Below are 18,899 nucleotides of genomic sequence, written 5' to 3'. Positions count from 1 at the left end.
AAGCTTACATTTCTACAGGGTGTCTAGGTTTTTTTGACATTTTGAAGCCACTTTGCTACTTCAGGGAGTGGGAATCTGAGGTCTTCTGTCTATGCTTGGACTGCACTTCCCAATTATCCCAGACCAAGCTGACTGGGGCTGATGGGAGTGGAAGTCTAATGGGGAGGGCAGCTTTAAAAAGCCACATCTTAAAAGTTCGTCTTACGAATCCTCAAAGCAATCCTATTCTGTATCAGCAAGCCTTATTCAGTACTGTCATCCTGATTCAATACCATTCCCCCCCCATCCAGAAAACTCAATAATTGTGGGTGTTGTTGGGGTGTGCGGAGGTAGGGGGTACAAAACCTACAGAAAATACTATTTTGTTGCTATTTACAAGTGAATTTGAGTTCAGACTACTTCTTTTCCCCATAGAGACCAATCCAAGTATTTGGCGTTTTGCGCTGTAGGAAGTAATGATAAAAACCAGTTCCTCTGAGCACGTTCAAAATCTTTTTTGGCCTCTCTCCCAATCACCAAGCGCATATGACCTGTGCAAATGTCTGGAAGTCATTTCTCACAAGAGAAATGGTGTGATTTCATCCCCTGCCTCTGTCGTTTTAAGAAGCCATCTGCTCCCCAATGACACGCTGGCCAAAACCTAGCAAGCCCAGGGTTAGCTGACCCAACAGGGAACCGTCTCCATTCAGAGGAGAAGGAAGGCAAAATCATTATATGTAGACAGCTCTCCTCCGCATTGAAGAACTGAACACCATGCAGCATTTTCCAGGGTTGGTTGTGGATTCAGTGGCTCTGTCCAGTTCCTATTACCATCATCATCACCAGAAATGTCCAAAGGAATTGGAGCAGAGAGTGGGATATGAGAGAGAGAAAGAGAGCCCTTCCTACCATGGCTTGCAAAAAAAAAAAAAAAAAGCCTTTGGGTTCCTGTGCAACCAGGAAAGCATCTGAAAACGTCTCTCTTGGAAAAATGCAAACGGAGAGAGGTGGCCACACCCCACTGCAAAGCTCAGACGTAAGCGTTCTTGCCATACTTCCCGTTGCTGCTGGCGTTAGACTCCCTGCGGGGGCGAGGGGCTGTGTTGGCAGGGGCTGACTTGTATGGATAAGTGTAGCTGTGAAGACACAAAAACAGATGTTGGGGAGGGGGTTGCTCTTCGATAAATTTCGACGTGGCTTCGGCCTTGTTGCTTCCTCTCAGAATTGCCCCCACCCCCTTTTCTTGCTGTTTTCATAACCATCCCACTTTATAAGAGAACCCGTGGCCTTCCAAAGATTTTGTGAGGCTGCAACTGTCATCATCCCTGACCATTGGTCATGCTGGCTGGAGCTGATGGGAGTTGGAGTCCAGCAACCTCTGGAGGTACCCAGGCTCCCTGTCCCTGGAGAAGACAATTCTAAGCTAGGTGGACAAATAGCCATAAGGCAGGAAGTCACATGACAACCTCTCATTGCCTTCCCTTTTCCTTCCGGGTAATAATAATAATAATAATAATAATTTATTACTTATACACCCACCCATCTGGCCGGGTCTCCGCAGCCACTCTGGGCGGCTTCCAACAGGATATTAAAAACACAATAAAACAACAAACATTTAAAACTTCCCTAAACAGGGCTGCCTTCAGATGTCTTCTAAAAGTCAGATAGTTGTTTATTTCCTTGACATCTGATGGGACGCCGTTCCACAGGGCGGGCGCCACCACCGAGAAAGCCCTCTGCCTGGTTCCCTGTAACGTCACTTCACGCAGTGAGGCAACCGCCAGAAGGCCCTCCGAGGTGGACCTCAGTGTCTGGGCAGAACAATGGGGCTGGAGGTGCTCCTTCAGGTATACTGGGCCAAGGCCATTTAGGGCTTTAAAGGTCAGCACCAACACTTTGAATTGTGCTCAGAAACGTACCGGGAACCAGGGCCATCTTAAGCCTATCCGGGGCCACGCCGTGGTTCAAAGATCCCTCCGGCGCCCCGCCCCGCTCCCCCACGCCCCTGTCAGCTTGGGACTTCCATTTTTACCCATGGACCCTGCACCAAGCTCCTGCATCTTCATCCGCTGCAAAGCAGGCAGCAGCTCATCAGGTGCAGCTTCCCCCCTTTTCCCCAGTGGTAAACTGCCTTCTTGTAAAGGCGCAGCGGGCAAGATCCCACACACATCCGTGGCTAAGTTGGCATCGATGGTGAGAGACTTGGGCAGCTGAAAGCTTAGCAAGGCCACCTCGCCTTGGCCGGGATCCGCCCACGTTTCCCTCCGGGCAGGCAGCAGCTGGAGGGCGGCTCCTCCAACGGGACAAGGGACCAGGCGCGCGGCAGAATGGCAGAGGCGGGCGAGGGCGGCAAGCTGATGCCGGGAGGTGCCACGTCCAGCCTCTGCCTCTTCTCTGGTGCCCTCCAGAATGTGGTGCCGTGGTTCCCCATGCCACTAGCCTCTATGGCTAAGACGCCCCTGCTGGGAACCAATGTAGGTCTTTCAGGACCAGTGTTATATGGTCTTGGTGGCCACTCCCAGCCACCAGTCTAGCTGCCACATTCTGGATTAGTTGTAGTTTCCAGGTCACCTTCAAAGGTAGCCCCACATAGAGCACATTGCAGTAATCCAAGCGAGAGATAACTAGAGCATGCACCACTCTGGCAAGACAGTCTGCGGGCAGGTAGGGTCTCAGCAAGCGTACCAGATGGAGCTGGTAGACAGCCGCCCTGGACACAGAATTGACCTGCGCCTCCACGGACAGCTGTGAGTCCAAAATGACTCCCAGGCTGCGCACATGGTCTTTCAGCTAGGACCCAGAGGGGGAAAGGGAGGAAGCCACAAGCCCCTCTACCCACCCCACAAAACGTCTGGAGCCAGCACTGCTCTCACCTCTTGTCCTGGGACAAATGGGTCTTACACGAACTGAACAGGCATCCTCCTCCAATTATCACAAGCAGTGAGGCGCTCCAGCCCAGGTAGAGGGCAGGTCCAATTTCATACCTGCACGTTGGAAACCATCCCAAAGGAATCTTGGTTAAAATCCTTTCATCACATTTTGTCATCCAAAAGGAATTCAGTTTGCAAAAGCAAACATGGGGGGGGGAAATGTTGGCGAAAAACATGGCATGCCAGTGATGATGCGGTTGGAATCCCGATCCCATCAGCCCCTGCAGCCAGCAAGCCCAATGGTCAGGGATGTTGGGAGTTGCAGCCCAACACCATCTGGAGGGCCACAGGCTCCCTGCCCCTGTGCTGGGGTCAACTAAACTACACGGATAATAAAATTCTTTACCCTTGACTCTTACAATACGCATAAACAGTCAAGGGCATGTCCTATAAAACAGGGGTCAGGAACTGTAGGCCCAGGGGCCAAATGCAGCCCGCCCAGTCCTCTCTAATTGGCCCCAGGCCACTCCCCCTCTCCCCAGGCAACGCCTCATATCTTCAGGCCACACCCCCTACCTGGTCCCATGAGGCACCCTAAATGCTTTTGCCTGGGTGAAATGTGTCCTTAAAGTCCGCTAGTGCTAGTGCTAATTTAATTAATTAATTTATGTATTGCAGTAAAGTCATTGTAAAGAAAGACCCAGTCGTTAAGACAGTCTAGAAAGAAGCACTGCCTCTCTTCCCCTATTTCATTGTTGTTCGGCGTCCTTTGATCTGACACCCCGCCCCCGCCCCTCCTGCCGCTTGGCAGACTTACTTTGTGCCGACAAAGAGGGGGTTAAAGAAATCCCGGGTAATATTGAAGGCGTACCAGGAGATGGTCACCATCCCGCAGATACCTGAACAAGGAGAAAAAAGAAAGGTTGTTTAGGACAGGATGAAGCCCCGTCACATCTCTGCAGACTGTCAACAATCACCAGCAGAGGAGGATTAAGACTTACTTGGGAAAGAACCAGGGGTCAAATGCGGCCCTTAAGATTCTTCAGTCTGGCCCTTGAGATCCTCCACAAGTCACAGCCTTGCTCTGCACCCTCCTTGAATGTTTTTGCAAGGCTGGAATGTGTCCCTGAACTGTGATGATGCCCAGATGGAGAGGTTTGTTTATGTGTGTGTGTGTGTGTGTGTTTAAGCACATCCATGTATGTAGAAACTTCTGGTGTTTGTGTGGCTGGGCATATGGTCCCCACAACATTGTTTATTAAGGAGATAACACCCTCAGGCTGAGAAAGGTTCCTCCCCCAGTTTCATGAAATTTCCCGATGTGGCAGGAGATAAAACAATGGCAACCTTCCCCTGCTTTTTCTGTGTTTCTTGCAGCCGCTAGGAGACTCCAAGCAGGGGTGGGGAACCACTTTCAGACGGAGGGCCAGGTTCCCATCTGTGGGACCTTCCAAGAGACAAGTGGCAATGTTGGGTGGAGCCAGAGGAAAAAATGGACATGAGCAGCTGATGTCAATTTTGCATCTAGCTTTGTACAATTGGATAGTTCCTCCACACACCACTTTGTACACACAGCACCTCTTTTGCCTTTACAGCACCAATTTTAGGGAGAAAAGCTTGTAGGGTTTATAGTTAAAATGCTTCCGAGCAGCAGACTCTTATGACAGAATGCCTGGTTTTAAGAAATAGTTTAGCTGTGTAATGCATTTAATTCTGTTTTATGTATTTTGTCTTATGTTTTTTGAAGCAATGGCTTCAGCTACACAAATAAATAATATCTGTACATAATGTTCATACCCTCCCCTTTCTTATTCTCCATCCAAGCAAGTGAGAGGCCTTGTCAGAATTCAAGGACCCATTGCAGCCAAGCAAAAACACTCTGGGAAGGATATGTACAGGTGAAACTCGAAAAATTAGAATATCGTGGAAAAGTCCATTTATGTAAGCAATTTTTTTTCATTAGCTACTGGAGTTTAATATATGAGATAGACTCATGGCATGCAAAGCGAGATATGTCAAGCCTTTGCTTGTTATAATTGTGATGATTATGGCGCACAGCTGATGAAAACCCCAAAGTTGAAATTGTTAATTTGGGGTTCTCATCAGCTGCACGTCATAATCATCACAATTATAACAAATAAAGGCTTGACATATCTCGCTTTGCATGTCATGAGTCTATCTCATATATTAGTTACACCTTTTAAGTTGAATTACTGAAAGAAATGAACCTTTCCACGATATTCTAATTTTTCGAGTTTCACCTGTAAGTGTCAGGGACTGGGCAGAGGAGGAATGGTGGAGACTGCCTCCCCATCCTGACCCTTCCAGGGAGGAGGAAGAGAAAGACAGTATAGATTTACAACAGGGGTTTGAGGGAGGTCACAGCTCAGAGGCAGATGAGGGGGAAAGCTGGGAAATCATGGGAGGGCCAGAACAACACCCGGCTGACACGTTGTTATTAGAAAGCATTCCAGACCCTCCATCTCCCAGAACCTGGCAAGCCTTAAAAGTAGGAGAGCAAAGAGCTCAAAGACAGAGGGCACGTAGCAGCACCTGTAGAGGAGGCGATGAGAATGACGAATGAGGAGGTGGGAGAGATTCATTCAGGACAATGCCATTATACAAGAGGCTGGGTTCTATAGCCTCTCTCTGTGAAGACTGAAATTTAAAAAAAGATGGTAAAAAACTATTCCTTTATACTTTCCTGGGCAACCAGCCAGGAGCCACTGACAGTAAATAGGGCTACTAAGTGGGTGTGGTCTGGGAAGAGGGGTGTGTCCAGGGGGCAGAATCCCCAGTGCCAGATAAGAGAGGTTCCCCACTCCAACCAAAAGGCTTATGAACTATCTCCAGCTTTGAATCCAGGAACATTGCTCAGCAAGTAATTTCCGTCTTGGTCAACAGTCGTAAGGCTCCCTCTATTCGCTCCACTTACCAGCCAAGATGAACATGCAGCCCGCGAAAGCCGCCATCTTTGCCTTGACATTGGGGTTCCCCTCTGCCACCTTGGTGCACTGCAGACCCAACATGCCGCACAGGATCCCCAAGAAGCCCAGCACCAACGCACTGATCATGAGGGCTCGGGACGCCTGCAGGTAAGCTGGAGAGGAATAGCGAAAAAGCGCTCAGTGTTGACCCAGGCATACCTTTCCAACACAATCCTCAAATTTGGGTTAGAGTTTCCCAACTCAGGGGCTGCCGCAGAGAATGCACACTCCGGGGCCACAGCTACCATCCGAACTTCTGAGGGTGGTGGAACAAATGAGAGGGTCACAGAATCATAGAGTTGGAAGGGACCGCAGAGTCATCAAGTCCAACCCCCTGCAATGCAGGAATCTTTTGCCCAACGTGGGGCTCGAACCCACAACGCTGAGACTGAGAGCCTCATGCTCCTCCCATCTTAGGGTCTGTAGGGAAGGAGGTAGTCTCTCAGGTTATTGGGGGCCTGAGTCATTTAGGGCTTTAAACACTAATGTGAGCACCTTGAATTGGGCCTCACAATTGCTCAAAGTGCAGCTGTTTTAAAACAGGAATGAGTTCTAAACATGCAAGCCCTAAACACAGTAATCTGGCTGCTGAACTCTGGAGCAACTGAAGAGCTCTTCAAAGGCGGACCCACGCAGAGCGCTTTGCAATAATCTGACCTGGAGGTTACCAGAGTGTGGTGTTCAGTGGCCAAGTCATCTCAGTCCAAAGGGGGCCATCTCCACACCTCCAGGATGTGAGAATTCGGGTCGCCTAACACCTCTGCCTGTTTGGGACTCAGTGTCAGTTTACTAACCCACATCATCAACGACTCCAAGTATTGGTCTAGCAGTTTGCAAGTATAAAATCCATTATTAAAAAACCCATATGTAACTCAAATACGCAATAAAGCAATTCCTTCGGAACATGGGAAAACATCGGTAATTGAAATTGGTAACACAAAAACATGGCAAAACAATCCCGTTAGATATTTTTTCTGCCTCCCACAACCCCCTGGGCATGGTATTAACCTCGGGTTCCGGAAAGTTGGCTTTTGGAGTAAAGCAAAGGTGTCATTTGAAGAGTTTTTCCACACCTGTGGTTTTGCCCAGTAGTCTAGCTCTCTCTCTCTCTTTCACACACACACACACACACTATACACACACTGAGAGCTATTGTCATATAAGCAATGAAACCAAGCTGTGCATGCCAAAACCACAAATCCCTTTACCTTTTCTTGGGGTGGGGGGTGGGGGTGTGACTGTTTGAACCCTGTTGATAACGCTTCCCACAAGCAAATAAGCTAAATCAATGGCTCTTTAAAATGCAATTTTTAACCATTTGACCTTCCGCATATCACTTTTGTGTGTGTGTGTGTGTGTGAGTGTGTGTGTTTTAAGGTACACAGAGATAGAGGCTGGGTGCGTGAAGTTGTTGCCCTGCACTAGTGCTTCCTTTTGCTCCATGGTAATGCCAGCCCTGGTTTAATTATCCATTGATCTTCTTGCTTTTGGATCCTGCCTTTCTTCCATCAGGGAAACCAAGGTGACACATTGTGCAGTTCCCTGGGCACAGACCAGACCCAGATTTGCTTTAGTTTCAAACAAGGTGGCCGTCGCCTGATGTCCTCTCAGACCACCCCCTAGAACAGAACTTGGAAAGTTCCTTTTTAAAAAGAACAAACTCAGATTTCTCCGAAAGGAACCAACGTTCACATTTTAAGAAGGCAAACATGGACATAGCCGGGGGAGGCAGGGCGGGGGGGGGGGAAGCAGCTGCCCCCCCACTGAAATCAAGTAAATACAGTAAATAAAAATACAGTGGTACCTTGGGTTAGAGACGCTTCGGGTTACAGACTCCGCTAACCCGGAAATAGTATCTCGGGTTAAGAACTTTGCTTCAGGATGAGAACAGAAATTGTGTGGCGGTGGCAGGGTGGCGGCAGCGGGAGGCCCCATTAGCTAAAGTGGTACCTCAGGTTAAGAAAAGTTTCAGGTTAAGAACGGACCTCCAGAACGAATTAGGTTCTTAACCCGAGGTACCACTGTACTTAACTAAAACACTGGTGTAGGAAGGGCGGGGCTAGGGGGCGGGGCGTGCCAGGCCCTGCCCCGCCTGCTTCCCGCCCCCGGTGCAAGAGCATGAAGCTCCATCACTGAATTAAAAGTAGAAATTGAGGAAGAAACATCATGGACAGAATAATTGTCAGACACAAGAAGAACAAAGAGAGGGTTTGAATGCTTCACCTGTGGAACTATAAATCATTTAATGTGTTAATGCAGATGGAAGTCGTTAAAATTGCAGTTGTGGTAATGAAAATTTATAAGATTTTGGAATGCAGAAATACTGTAAATCATCAAATCATCAACTCTAGCATGTGGGGGACCACCTAAATTGTATAATTTGGCTTTTGAACGATTGGCATTATTAATGGTATTATAATTTGGCAATGTTAAAACGAGCCTTTTATTGGATTATTGTAATTGAAAATTAATTTTTAAAAAATTTCAAGAAAAAAACAGAAAAACTAAAAGTAGAAATGGTACAAAGATTTTGGCAGCTTTTTCTGAGCCCTTGGGTTCAAAAGAAAGTAACTGGAAACAACTGCTGCTGAGACATTTCATTCTGAGTCTGCTAGACAGAACCAGACAGAGGATGGCGACAGGAGGGTGTCTTGCCCCCTGCCCCGCACAACATAAATCCTGGCTACTACTACGCCCATGAAAGCAATGGCTTAAAAAAATGTGGGCAATAATTTGCAGCAGACAAGTTCCCCGCTGAAAAGCCCCACAGGAACAACACAGACTCTCCCTGGTAAGAAAGGAACAGCTGGAGCATGCGGGTTCCACTGCCCAAACTGATTTGACTCTGAATCCTTGTCCAGCATTGTCACGCATCTCACTCTCTCGCTATAGGAGATCTGCACTCCTCTTCCTCCATCACACTTTCTGCTTCAATTCCAGATCTTTGCTGGAAGGGTGGTAGGGAAGAGCTAATGTGCCAGAGGAGGTGTGTCTCAGAGAATAAACAGGGAAGTAAGAAACAGGTTCTGCCATTCCCTGCTCAAATCCTTTTTGGCCCAGACTCTCCTGCCTGCTGATCTGAGGACAGCTCTGTGGTCATCAGTCCTGCCTCAATTCATTGTCCGGGTGTTGAAATCTCTTTCTTCCCACCTCCACCCGCCCCTTTCTTGTGGCAAACACGCTGATTCACACATAGGCCAAGTACCAATGGCTCCCGCAGCTCAATAAACTCCAACTGAGCTGAAGAGGGAAGCCAAACTTTCTGTTTGCAGTGCCGTTCTCCATCCCAGTAATGTGATGGTGTACAGAATGCACCAGGGTGGTGTGTGCATGAAAAAAGTCACGTTGTATTCATGAAAATAGCATGCAAAAAAAATTGTTTGTTATTAGTGGAAAGTGCTGGCAAAAATGTATATACAGTGGTACCTTGGTTCTCAAACGTCGAAAACCTGGAAGTAAGTGTTCCGGTTTTCAAACGTTTTTTGGAAGCCGAACGCCCGATACGACTGTCGGCTATTGTTCCCGGGGCACCTGCACCAAACAGAAGCTGCACCTTGGGTTTCAAACATTTCGGAAGTCAAACGGACTTCCGGAACGGATTAAGTTTGGCACTTTTGTTTTTTGCTATTTATTTTGCGTTTTTGTTTCTGAGGCTTTTTCGGTTGATTTGTTTATGTGACTGTGTGGAACCCAGTTCAGCTACTGATTGATTGATTGATTGATTGATTGTGTGACTGCGGAAATGGATAAAAGCCCCCCCCCCCAATCCAAACAATGACTATCATCAGTGCAGGCAAGAAAAAATAATAATTTTAATTTTTATCATCTACAATACTGCCTTATTTATTTTATAGTACGGTACATTGATTATTGCTTTCATTTTATGGATCAGTAGTCTCATTAGATAGTAAAATTCATGTTAAATTGCTGTTTTAGGGATTGTTTTTTTAAAAGTCTGGAACGGATCGATCCGTTTTGCATTACTTTCTATGGGAAAGTGTGCCTAGGTTTTGGAACGCTTTGGTTTTAGAACGGACTTCTGGAACAGATCAAGTTTGAGAACCAAGGTACCACTGTAGTAGGCAAAACCGCATACAAAAATATGTATATTGGGGGGGGGGGAATCACTGGTGATTTTTTTCACGAGACCTTTTAAAAAAAGTTGGATTGAATTTAAATTTACTTATTTATTCGCAGAGTTAAAAATTGCTAACTGATGTAAAAATGTAGAGAGCTGGACTTGAAGACTGGAAAAATGAAACACTGGGAGAGAACAAAATTGACAGATTAGCTGTTCCCTAGCAAGGAGGATGAGAGATAAGTGTGCCGCACAGCCTGTGTCCTGCACTCCCTAAAAACTGTCCTGCTGTCCTCAGGTGCCCTGAAGGATGCTGTCCTCTTGCTACTCATCATCTTTATGTGACATGGAGGGTGTGGGAGGCAGGAGGAGGACCATCTTGTTCTTTGCCCAAGGCAGCAAAATGTCTTCGGCTGAGCCTGTTCCTGCTCGTGATGGGGTGATTGATGACCTGGCGGGAATGAATACCAGGAGAAGGAGATGGGGGGGGGATCCTGGCAAAGAAGAAGACCTCAAAGCCTCCTCCAATTGACTGTCCCCTCCCACTGACCTGCACATAAAGATGGGAAGGGAAATTTGATCCCATTGGCATTCAAAGGTGAACCTACCTAACTCACACTTTCAAAAAGTGAACCATCAAAGCACAGCCATGAGCCACCCTTCAACATTCACACCTTTGTGAGTTTGGCAGTGCCGTTCTTCAGCTTGGCAATGTGTACAAAAAATGCGAACACCAGAGTGAAGTGTGCACGAGAATTCATTTATAAGTGAAAACAACCTGTTCAAATGTATTTGTGAGCCTAACATATACAAATGCATTCTGCTAGGGAGAATTGCTTTGCATAAAATGACAGATTTAATTATTTTTTTGTACATTAAGCAAAACTGCATGCAAAAAAAAGGGTTATGATAAATTCACACTATGAATGCTAGTGAATTTTCATGAGTTCTTTAAAAATAAATAAATAAACAAACAAATCCCAAGCTGGTGTGAATAACTGATTTTTAAAATTATTATTATTATTATGACATTTAGATCCTGTCTTTTCTCAAGGAGCTCAGGGTGGTGCAACAGGTCTCCTCCTCTCCACTCCATCATTTACAACAACCCTGTAAGGTAGGTTGAGAGTGAGTGACTGGCTTAAGGTCGCCCAGCCACTACACCACACTGTATCTCAGTGTAAAGATTAGAGGGGGGGGACACCAGATGCTGAGAGAAAGCAACGTGGCCAGATTGTTCCATCCCTACCCACACAGGACCATCTACTACCAAATGCCCCCTCTCAAAGTTGCGTTTATATTAGTAAAGCACAACAAAGCGGCGCCTGTTGAAACGCTCCTGTTCGTGATGCAAGCCAGCCAGTCATGTCCTTTCTTAAGTTACTCCATTCCATCCCTCTCGGTCAGCATTCTGCTGCCACCAGGTTTGCTCAGTTCTTATTGGGCAGAAGCTCTTTTGGGGGGCGAGGAGTTCTCTCCCTTAATCCCGCCCCCCTCCTAAAGCATTCTAAAAGGTAAAGGGAACCCTGACCATTAGGTCCAGTCGCAGACGACTCTGCTCATCCCGCTTCATTGGCCGAGGGAGTCGGCGTATAGCTTCCGGGTCTTGTGGCCAGCATGACTACGCCGCTTTCTGGCGAACCAGAGCAGTGCACTAAACGCCGTTTACCTTCCCGCCGGAGCGGTACCTATTTATCTACTTGCACTTTGACGTGCTTTCAAACTGCTAGGTGGGCAGGAGGAGCAGGGACCGAGCAACGGGAGCTCACCCCGTCATAGGGATTTGAACCGCCAACCTTCTGATCCAGCAAGCCCTAGGATCTGTGGTTTAATAACCCACAGCGCCACCTGCTACATATCTACAAACTTTAGGGTTCTTCTAAGGCTGCCCGTGATGGATCCCCCTTGCGCAAGGAAGTTCCATTTCGGCTACATAACCGACGGCACTCAAAGCCTGGACATAAATAGAGGGAATCGTCACAGTGCGGTTAAAAGCACAGCTGCGCGCAAGCAATTGGCAACCTCCGTTTGCACACTGTCGCCAGTCCCCTTCAGCCACCTGGAAAGGACGGCTTTTGTTTTGTTTTTTTCCATGATGTTACCTTCCCCCACGTGCCAGCAGATGATACACAGCTGTTTTGAATGTTTGCAGCTAGCAGAACCATTCTGCAAACAACCTACCAGGATGCAGACTAACATAACAACCCCGTTTGGCGTATGGGGTAACAGTTGCAGCCAAAAGCCAGTTGATTCTCTTGTAGGCATTTTCCTATCGGAGATCATTTCATTGCTCATCGCTGTCCCCTGCAGGGCTTTAGGAGAAACGCTCACAATCGGCATCTTCCCCCCCCCCCACGCCCTCTAAGGCGCTTCCCCATGTGTAGGGGTGCGGAGAGAGAAAAGCACTCTGCACATGCCCCAGAACACTGCATCAAAATGTCGCACGGTTCAGGACTGTGTTTGTTTGTTTTTTGACACAGAAGTCTTAATTCCAACATGGTCAATCGAACAGGTGCTGTACCCATATATCGCACGCCTCCCCCCCCTCCCCGCACCGCCCAACAGTGCTTAGTTGGGAAAGGGAAAGGGCATTACTCTCCCATATTGATGGAAGCTACATCTGTTGAATTTCTGCCTGATGTGCAACTATTCAATATCCGGGAGAATCTTGGCAGAAAGATGTAACAGAAGGTTTCAAGCCTGCATGGAAGCCAGATCTAATGGGAAAAGGAGATTGCTCTGCACATGCTCAGAGGAACTTCTTTCATGGCTTTTGCATGCCCGCTGAAAGGTCCGACTGGCTGTTGGTTATATAAGCTAGCCTAGCATAATACATAGGACATGATGATTTGGCAGTTTATCCCAGGGGCAGAGTTTAAAATTCTTCTGGCGGCCTTCGGCGAGCTGTTCTCTAGATTCGCTATTCAAACTAATAACAAAGCACCTCTGAGCATGGGCAAAGGACTTAAATATACCCAGCTAGCACTCCTTTGGGGTGGCATCCCAGCTGCCGCAGGCAGGTGGTGTAACAAGTCTGGTCCCCCATCACCCCACTTTTCCAGAAACGAATGTAAAGGCGAAGCATCCAGCCTCGAGGAAAGGGGTAAAGAGAGGAAGGGATCTCTTCAGGAATCTGCTGCAACAGATCCAATGGGAAGGGACTCGGCCTGGGTGGGTTTTGCCCAGAAACCCACCCTGATGCCTACTAAGAGCTGCCCAGCAGGAAAATAGACTGGAGCCTGTGCATGGGTGGAAGCGGGTAGAAAAGAAACTATTCTGGGATGCCCCTGGGATGCAAGCTGCCATTCGGAGCCATTTCCATGACCCCTTGGTGCCATTCCCATGGCCACTCGGAATCATTCTCCTTGGCTGCCACCGTGAAAGCACTTTGTTAAACTAGGGAACTCACTTCCACAGGAGGCAGTGATGGAAGGAGGCTTTAAAAGAGGATTAGACAGAAACATGGAGGAGAGGAGAGGGCTGTCAAAGGCTACTAGCCAGGATGGTACTAAAGCAGCAGGCAACATTGCTTCTGAAGAGAAACCACAGGGGGAGAGGATTCTGTTGCGCTTGAATTCTGCTTGCTGGTTTACCACAGGCATCTGGTTGGCCACTGGGAGAACAGGATGCTGGGCTAAGACAGGCCATTGGCCTGATCCAGCAAGCCAGGCCTAGGCAAACTCGGCCCTGCTGATGTTTTGGGACTACAACTCCCATCATCCCTAGCTAACAGGACCAGTGGTCAGGGATGATGGGAGTTGTAGTCCCAAAACACCTGCAGGGCCGAGTTGGTCTATGCCTGCAGCAAGCTCTTCTTGCGTTCGTATGTCATATAGTGTCCTTCCCATAGACAAGACATGTCATCCCCATGGTCACCTGATTCACTCCCATGGCCACCTGGTGCCATTCCCATGGGCATTCGCTCTCATTCCCATGGCCAATCGATGTCCTGCTGCCAATGGTCACCCGGCTGCCACTCGCCTTCCCACTTCCCTTATGCATGGATGCCAACCTGCCTTCCTGTCCTGTGAGATCCGAGGACCCCTCCGCCGCTTTCCCTCCTCCCCTGCCGCTCACCTGGCAGCTCCAGCAGCGACTGGAACTCCCAGCAGTTGTAGACGCCCGTGGAGTCGGTGGCGCAGCTCTGCCACAGGTTCTCGAAGATGGTGGACGTGGTGATGACGTTGCCGGAGATGGTGGAGACCCTCCAGTAGCTGTTGTAGAGTGTGATCCCCAACATCCCGCAGCCGATGGTCGCCAGGAAAAAACCGACGGTCTCCAGCATCATAGACATGGTGATGGAGAGGAGGAGGACGACGACGAGAGGAGGATGGCGATGGCAAAGGCAGATTATGGGATGGCGGGAACCGGGAGTGGAGGGGAGTGGTGGGTGGTCTGGCAAGCAGGCAGGCAAAAGGGAGAAGCCCCGACGGGCGAAGACGCGCTGCTGCAGAAGTGACAACCTTCGACGAGGTTTCCTTTGGACTCAGAAACTGCGCGGGCTGGCAGGTAAAGGCAGAGGCAGCCCCCCCCTCCAAGTGACGTCAGGATCTGGACCAAAGTCCACCCCCCTCTAAGAGGCATGGGGAGGAGGGATCAAGAAGGCAGGTGCTTTTGGGGTGGGGAGAATAGCGGTGTGGGCCAGGCGGGGGTGGAGCCGCAGTGCAAGTTTCCCCCTCCCTCCCACAAACTTTCTCTCCAGATGTTTGAATGCGCTTGCAGGATCGGGCACCGACGATCGTGTATCTGCTCTGGCAACGCTCCTTTTTGATGTGGGGCGGGAGATGTAAGACGCTATGTGTGTGTCACACACTTGCACCCAAGAACGCCCCCTGTCTTCCTTCAGGTCCGGAAAGGCGTGGGAGGGTGATGAAGATCCGGCGCGCGGAGCGGAGCGACCCCTTGGACTCGAGAGAGTCCCGTTAATATTGGACAGTTTCGCTGCCTGTCCTGCTAAATTTAACAACCAGAGACGGACATTAGACGGTCCTTTGTGTGAGAGACACTGTGATGAGTCAACGGTCCTTCGCTCCTCCTGGATCCATGCAGGATCCGGCCACACGCAGAGACCGCTGTGCCGGTTGCACAATATATTGGACAATCGAATTGCATTGTAGTCCACGGCGCTTCCTCCTTGGTTAGTGTGCGCAGGACTGCGGCACGATCCCATGCATGCTTACTGAGAACGCTGAACGCACATTTAAAGCGGGGGGGGGGGTGTTTCCCCAAAGCATCCTGGGAACTGTAGTATTTTAAGGGTGCTGGTGGGAGCCTTGATCTACAATTCCCAGGATTCTCTGCGGGGGAGGGGGGAGTCATTAAATTCTGGAGCGCATCCTCGAACTCTGGTCACCAGAATGGAGTAGAGATGTGTGCTTGCATGTACAAAGGTCAGAGTCGCGTTTTGCCTCTGGTTCCACCCCACTCATCCTGTTCGCCGCTGGCATGTGTCTCCAGGACAGTTGCACATGAATACATGTGTCCCTCAGCCCGGAAATGGTGCCCAGGCCCAGCCCCTGAGACTTACACACATTGAACTTGTGCGTATTCAGCTTTTGGCGCCCTTGCCTAAATAAAAATTTAAAACGGTTAAAAGAGGGCAGAAAGTGTGTCCAGGAAAAAGGCACTTTGGCAATCCCACCTGCCATTGAACCCAGTGTGTTTCGACAATATGTGATCTTGGCTTTCGGTGTGATCCAGGAACATAGTCCCCAAATAAGTTGTGGGCTTACTGTAGCTGCCTTTGGTTTGACCCAGCAGGACTATTTGTTTTATTTTATTTTTAACTTGTTTTTATTAAAATATTTTATTGCGGAACAAAAGCACATACAGCGTCTCTGTTTTCAATTCATAGAATCCTTTCTACAGATCAATTACATTAAATGAGATACTAATGTTATATATGAAGTAGGGGGAGAAAGGTGGGGAGAAAGGAGGAGGGGATCGTGGGCATAGACAGGCTTTATGTTTGGGGGGGCAGAACCTCAGTTAGTTAAGTATTTTTATCGATTTACTTGATTTAGGGAAGCAGCTGCCCGCCTGTCCCCCTTGGCTATGCCCATGGGGGGATTGTAGAATCTTACGAGTCGGAAGGGACCTAAGGGTCATCTAGTCCAACCCCGTAAACTTTCCTTCTTTTACATAGTGTGTAGGGCTTTTATGCCAGCGTCACGTGAATAGGTTCTTCATGCATTCATTTGCCAGTTTACATTGGCAGTGAGAGAGACTGGGGAGCCTAGGGCCTGGTCAGTTGCGCTGGGTTGACTGCAGTGAGTTTTGTTGGGGAGGGGAGGGGTTGTTGGGTCAAATTAGCCATATCGATTCATATGCTGTTGGTGGGGTTATGTTGTTGTTGGCCTGCTGGGCTGTGTATGCAATAAAGGGGAGCCACACTGGAGTGAAGGCATCCTCTTTCGTTTGTCCCCGTACTAATTTCAATTCAGCAGGGCTCTTTATGAAGCCTTTAACTTTGTCTGGATCATGGCCCACATTTGCTGAATTGGAATCTCTTTCCCTCCACCCACCCCCCCAATAATAAGCCTGATCTACACATGTTGTTGGGTGAACCTGGTGTTCAGAGGTGCTCTCTCTCTCTCTCACTGTGTGTGTGTGTGTGTGTGTGTGTGTGTGACATCTGCTTCCTAGCTTTCCATCCTGTGTTTGCTTTCCATATGTGCTTCCTAGAACATTTTGCTATTTGCCATGTGGTCCCCCACCTTCCTCCCATTTATTTATTTAAAATGTCAGCTTCCTGGAGCTTGATGCTTTAGAGGCCAGGATCCTGCACCCCATCAAACCATTTTACAATACCAGGATTCCATGGTTCCAGTTACAGGTAGGTAGCCGTGTTGGCCTGCCATAGTCAAAACAAAATAAAATAAAAAATTCCTTCCAGTAGCACCTTAGAGACCAACTAAGTTTGTTCTTGGTATGAGCTTTTGTGTGCATGCACACTTCTTCAGTGTCATCCATGGGGAAGCATCATCAATTGCTCTCTCCAGGTGCATGATTTGCTCATATCATGCCCCTCCATACTTGTTGGAGGGCACGGGGGTGCTTCTGAGCATGTGCAGAGTGAAATATCCTCTCTGCTAATGCAGGCAGGAACTAATGCTCTGATTCAGGAGGACACCTAGGTCCACGAAACAGATTCCCAACAACAATTTTAAAAATTGCATACGCTAATTTACATGCATTGAAGCCACTGGTTGGGCGGGGGAATTGATGGCAAGATGGAGGCTGCATCTGCACTATACATTTAAAGCAATATCCTACTACTTTAAATAGTGAAGGATTCCACCAAATAATCATGGGAACTGTAGTTTATTGCTTGGTGCTGAGAGTGCTTAGGATACCCATATTCCCCTCACAGAGACACAATTCAGAGTGGTTTAACAGTCTCCCTCTCTTCCCAGGAAGCTCTGGAAAACTGTGGCTCTGTGAGGGGAATAAGGGACTCCTAACCATTCTCAGCACCATTAACAAACTACATTTCCCAGGATTATTTGGTTTAGAGTGGTATAATAGTGCACTGAATGTAAGATGCAGAAGTGACTCAAGCAGAGGAAGAGGTGGGCTAAGGGCTAAACAGCCACTTTTATTTTGAACCCCCCCAAGCCCCTTTATAGAACTAAACCAAAATGTCATAAAATAGTGTGCAAGCTTTTGCGTCCAACAGAACTCTTCAGCAAAACAAGATTGGGCGGGGGGGGGGGGGAGAGAAAAACGCTGGCCTGACACTGAAGCCATAACCAGCCAATAATTAATTCATGCTGTATATCTCAGAACAGTGGTGAGGAATTTGTACCTCTCTGGATGCTGATAAACTCCACCTTCCCATCATCCCTGAGCATTGGCCGTGGTGGCATCTGATGAGAGACAAGAGTCCAGTCACATCTTATTCCCCATCCATGTCTCAGAATGGGGAACTATGGGGCTTAATCATGAAGAGTGCCCAGGGGCTCATTGCTGCAGCCTTGTCCCCATTTACAAGAATATAATGGGGGATAGAAAGGAGCGTTGAATCCAAACATTAACAGAAGTCAAATGGGAGAGACTGTAAGGAAGGTGCAGTTTGGAAAGAGGCCAGGAGCGCCTGAAGTGAGAATTATGGTAGGGTTGCCACAGCTCCAAAAGTGAAAATCAGGACAGAGTTGTTGAGCTTTTATTAATTTTTTTGCCCAAAGTTGTTGAGTTCTTTTTTTTTTTTTTTAGGGGAACCAAGGTTGTTGAGCTTTGTTTAGCAAAAGCTACAAGAATTTTCGAGTTTGGGAGCTTTCCTTCAGCATTTTTGGCATGATTTAACCCCTGGTGCCGGTTTTCCAGGACATTTGCCCGATTTCCCAAAAAAAAAAACTCCAGGACGCCATTTTCAGATGCGAATTCCAGGACGTGTCCTGGAAAATCGGGATGTATGGCAGCCCTACATTATGGAGATGCACTGGGGAGGGCCATGGTGACATTACCAGGGGCTCCTCCTTATTATCTATTTACTGAGCACTCATCCGGATTTGTTTGTGCAAAGCTTACACAGAGGTTTAGATCGTGATACCTTCCCCCATAGAGCTGTGGCAAATTCAGAAGCACAGAGCCCCTTCGTGAGAACCACAGCCACGTCGTCTCACAGTCATGCCCCTTCTAAGATCACACAACTGTCTGAGATAATGCAATAACCTTAAGATTATACAATAACCATAATTAGGGGTGCATTGCAACCATCAGTGGAGACCCCCCATGCATTGCCTTGCAGGTGTTTTCTGTGCACATACAGGGGGATATGATTTGGAGTGCTCCAACATCATCTTCTAGAATGGCTGGAGTTGTGTTTCCCAAAGAACTTACATACCATTCTCTTGAAACCGAAGCACTTCATGTTCCTAAATGCTTAGCTTTAGATGATGAGAAGGTAGATCGGGCACATCTGGGATACTGTAAATAGGGACCTTGCTGAAAAAATAGTAGTGGGTCTTTGACCTTCCAAGACCC

The 18,899-nt window shown here is 48.1% G+C and overlaps 1 protein-coding gene across 1 annotated transcript; it reads right to left on the bottom strand.

The window, feature by feature from the left end:
• Positions 1-913: 913 nt before the first annotated feature.
• CLDN15 (claudin 15) lies at positions 914-14,554 on the bottom strand. Its single transcript, XM_033170627.1, has 5 exons — positions 13,992-14,554; positions 5,785-5,949; positions 3,667-3,748; positions 2,853-2,963; positions 914-1,115 (listed from the first exon to the last, which is right to left on the bottom strand). The coding sequence occupies exons 1-5, from the start codon at positions 14,206-14,208 to the stop codon at positions 1,010-1,012; spliced, it is 681 nt and encodes a 226-aa protein (XP_033026518.1). The 5' UTR covers positions 14,209-14,554; the 3' UTR covers positions 914-1,009.
• Positions 14,555-18,899: the final 4,345 nt, after the last annotated feature.

The sequence above is a fragment of the Lacerta agilis genome, chromosome 14, assembly GCF_009819535.1.
Source record: "Lacerta agilis isolate rLacAgi1 chromosome 14, rLacAgi1.pri, whole genome shotgun sequence".
In the NCBI taxonomy this organism is placed as follows: domain Eukaryota; kingdom Metazoa; phylum Chordata; class Lepidosauria; order Squamata; family Lacertidae; genus Lacerta; species Lacerta agilis.
The sequence above is the reverse complement of the archived record's forward strand: the minus strand, read 5'-3'. Positions and strand labels throughout refer to the sequence as shown.

Coding starts and splice junctions, on each gene's coding strand:
- CLDN15 (XM_033170627.1), bottom strand. CDS start 14,208: ATGTCTATGATGCTGGAGACCGTCGGTTTTTTCCTGGCGACCATCGGC. Junction 3,749..5,784: donor CTGCATGTTCATCTTGGCTG/GTAAGTGGAGCG, acceptor CTCCTTGTTCAG/GTATCTGCGGGATGGTGACC. Junction 2,964..3,666: donor CCCCTCTTTGTCGGCACAAA/GTAAGTCTGCCA, acceptor TCCAACGTGCAG/GTATGAAATTGGACCTGCCC.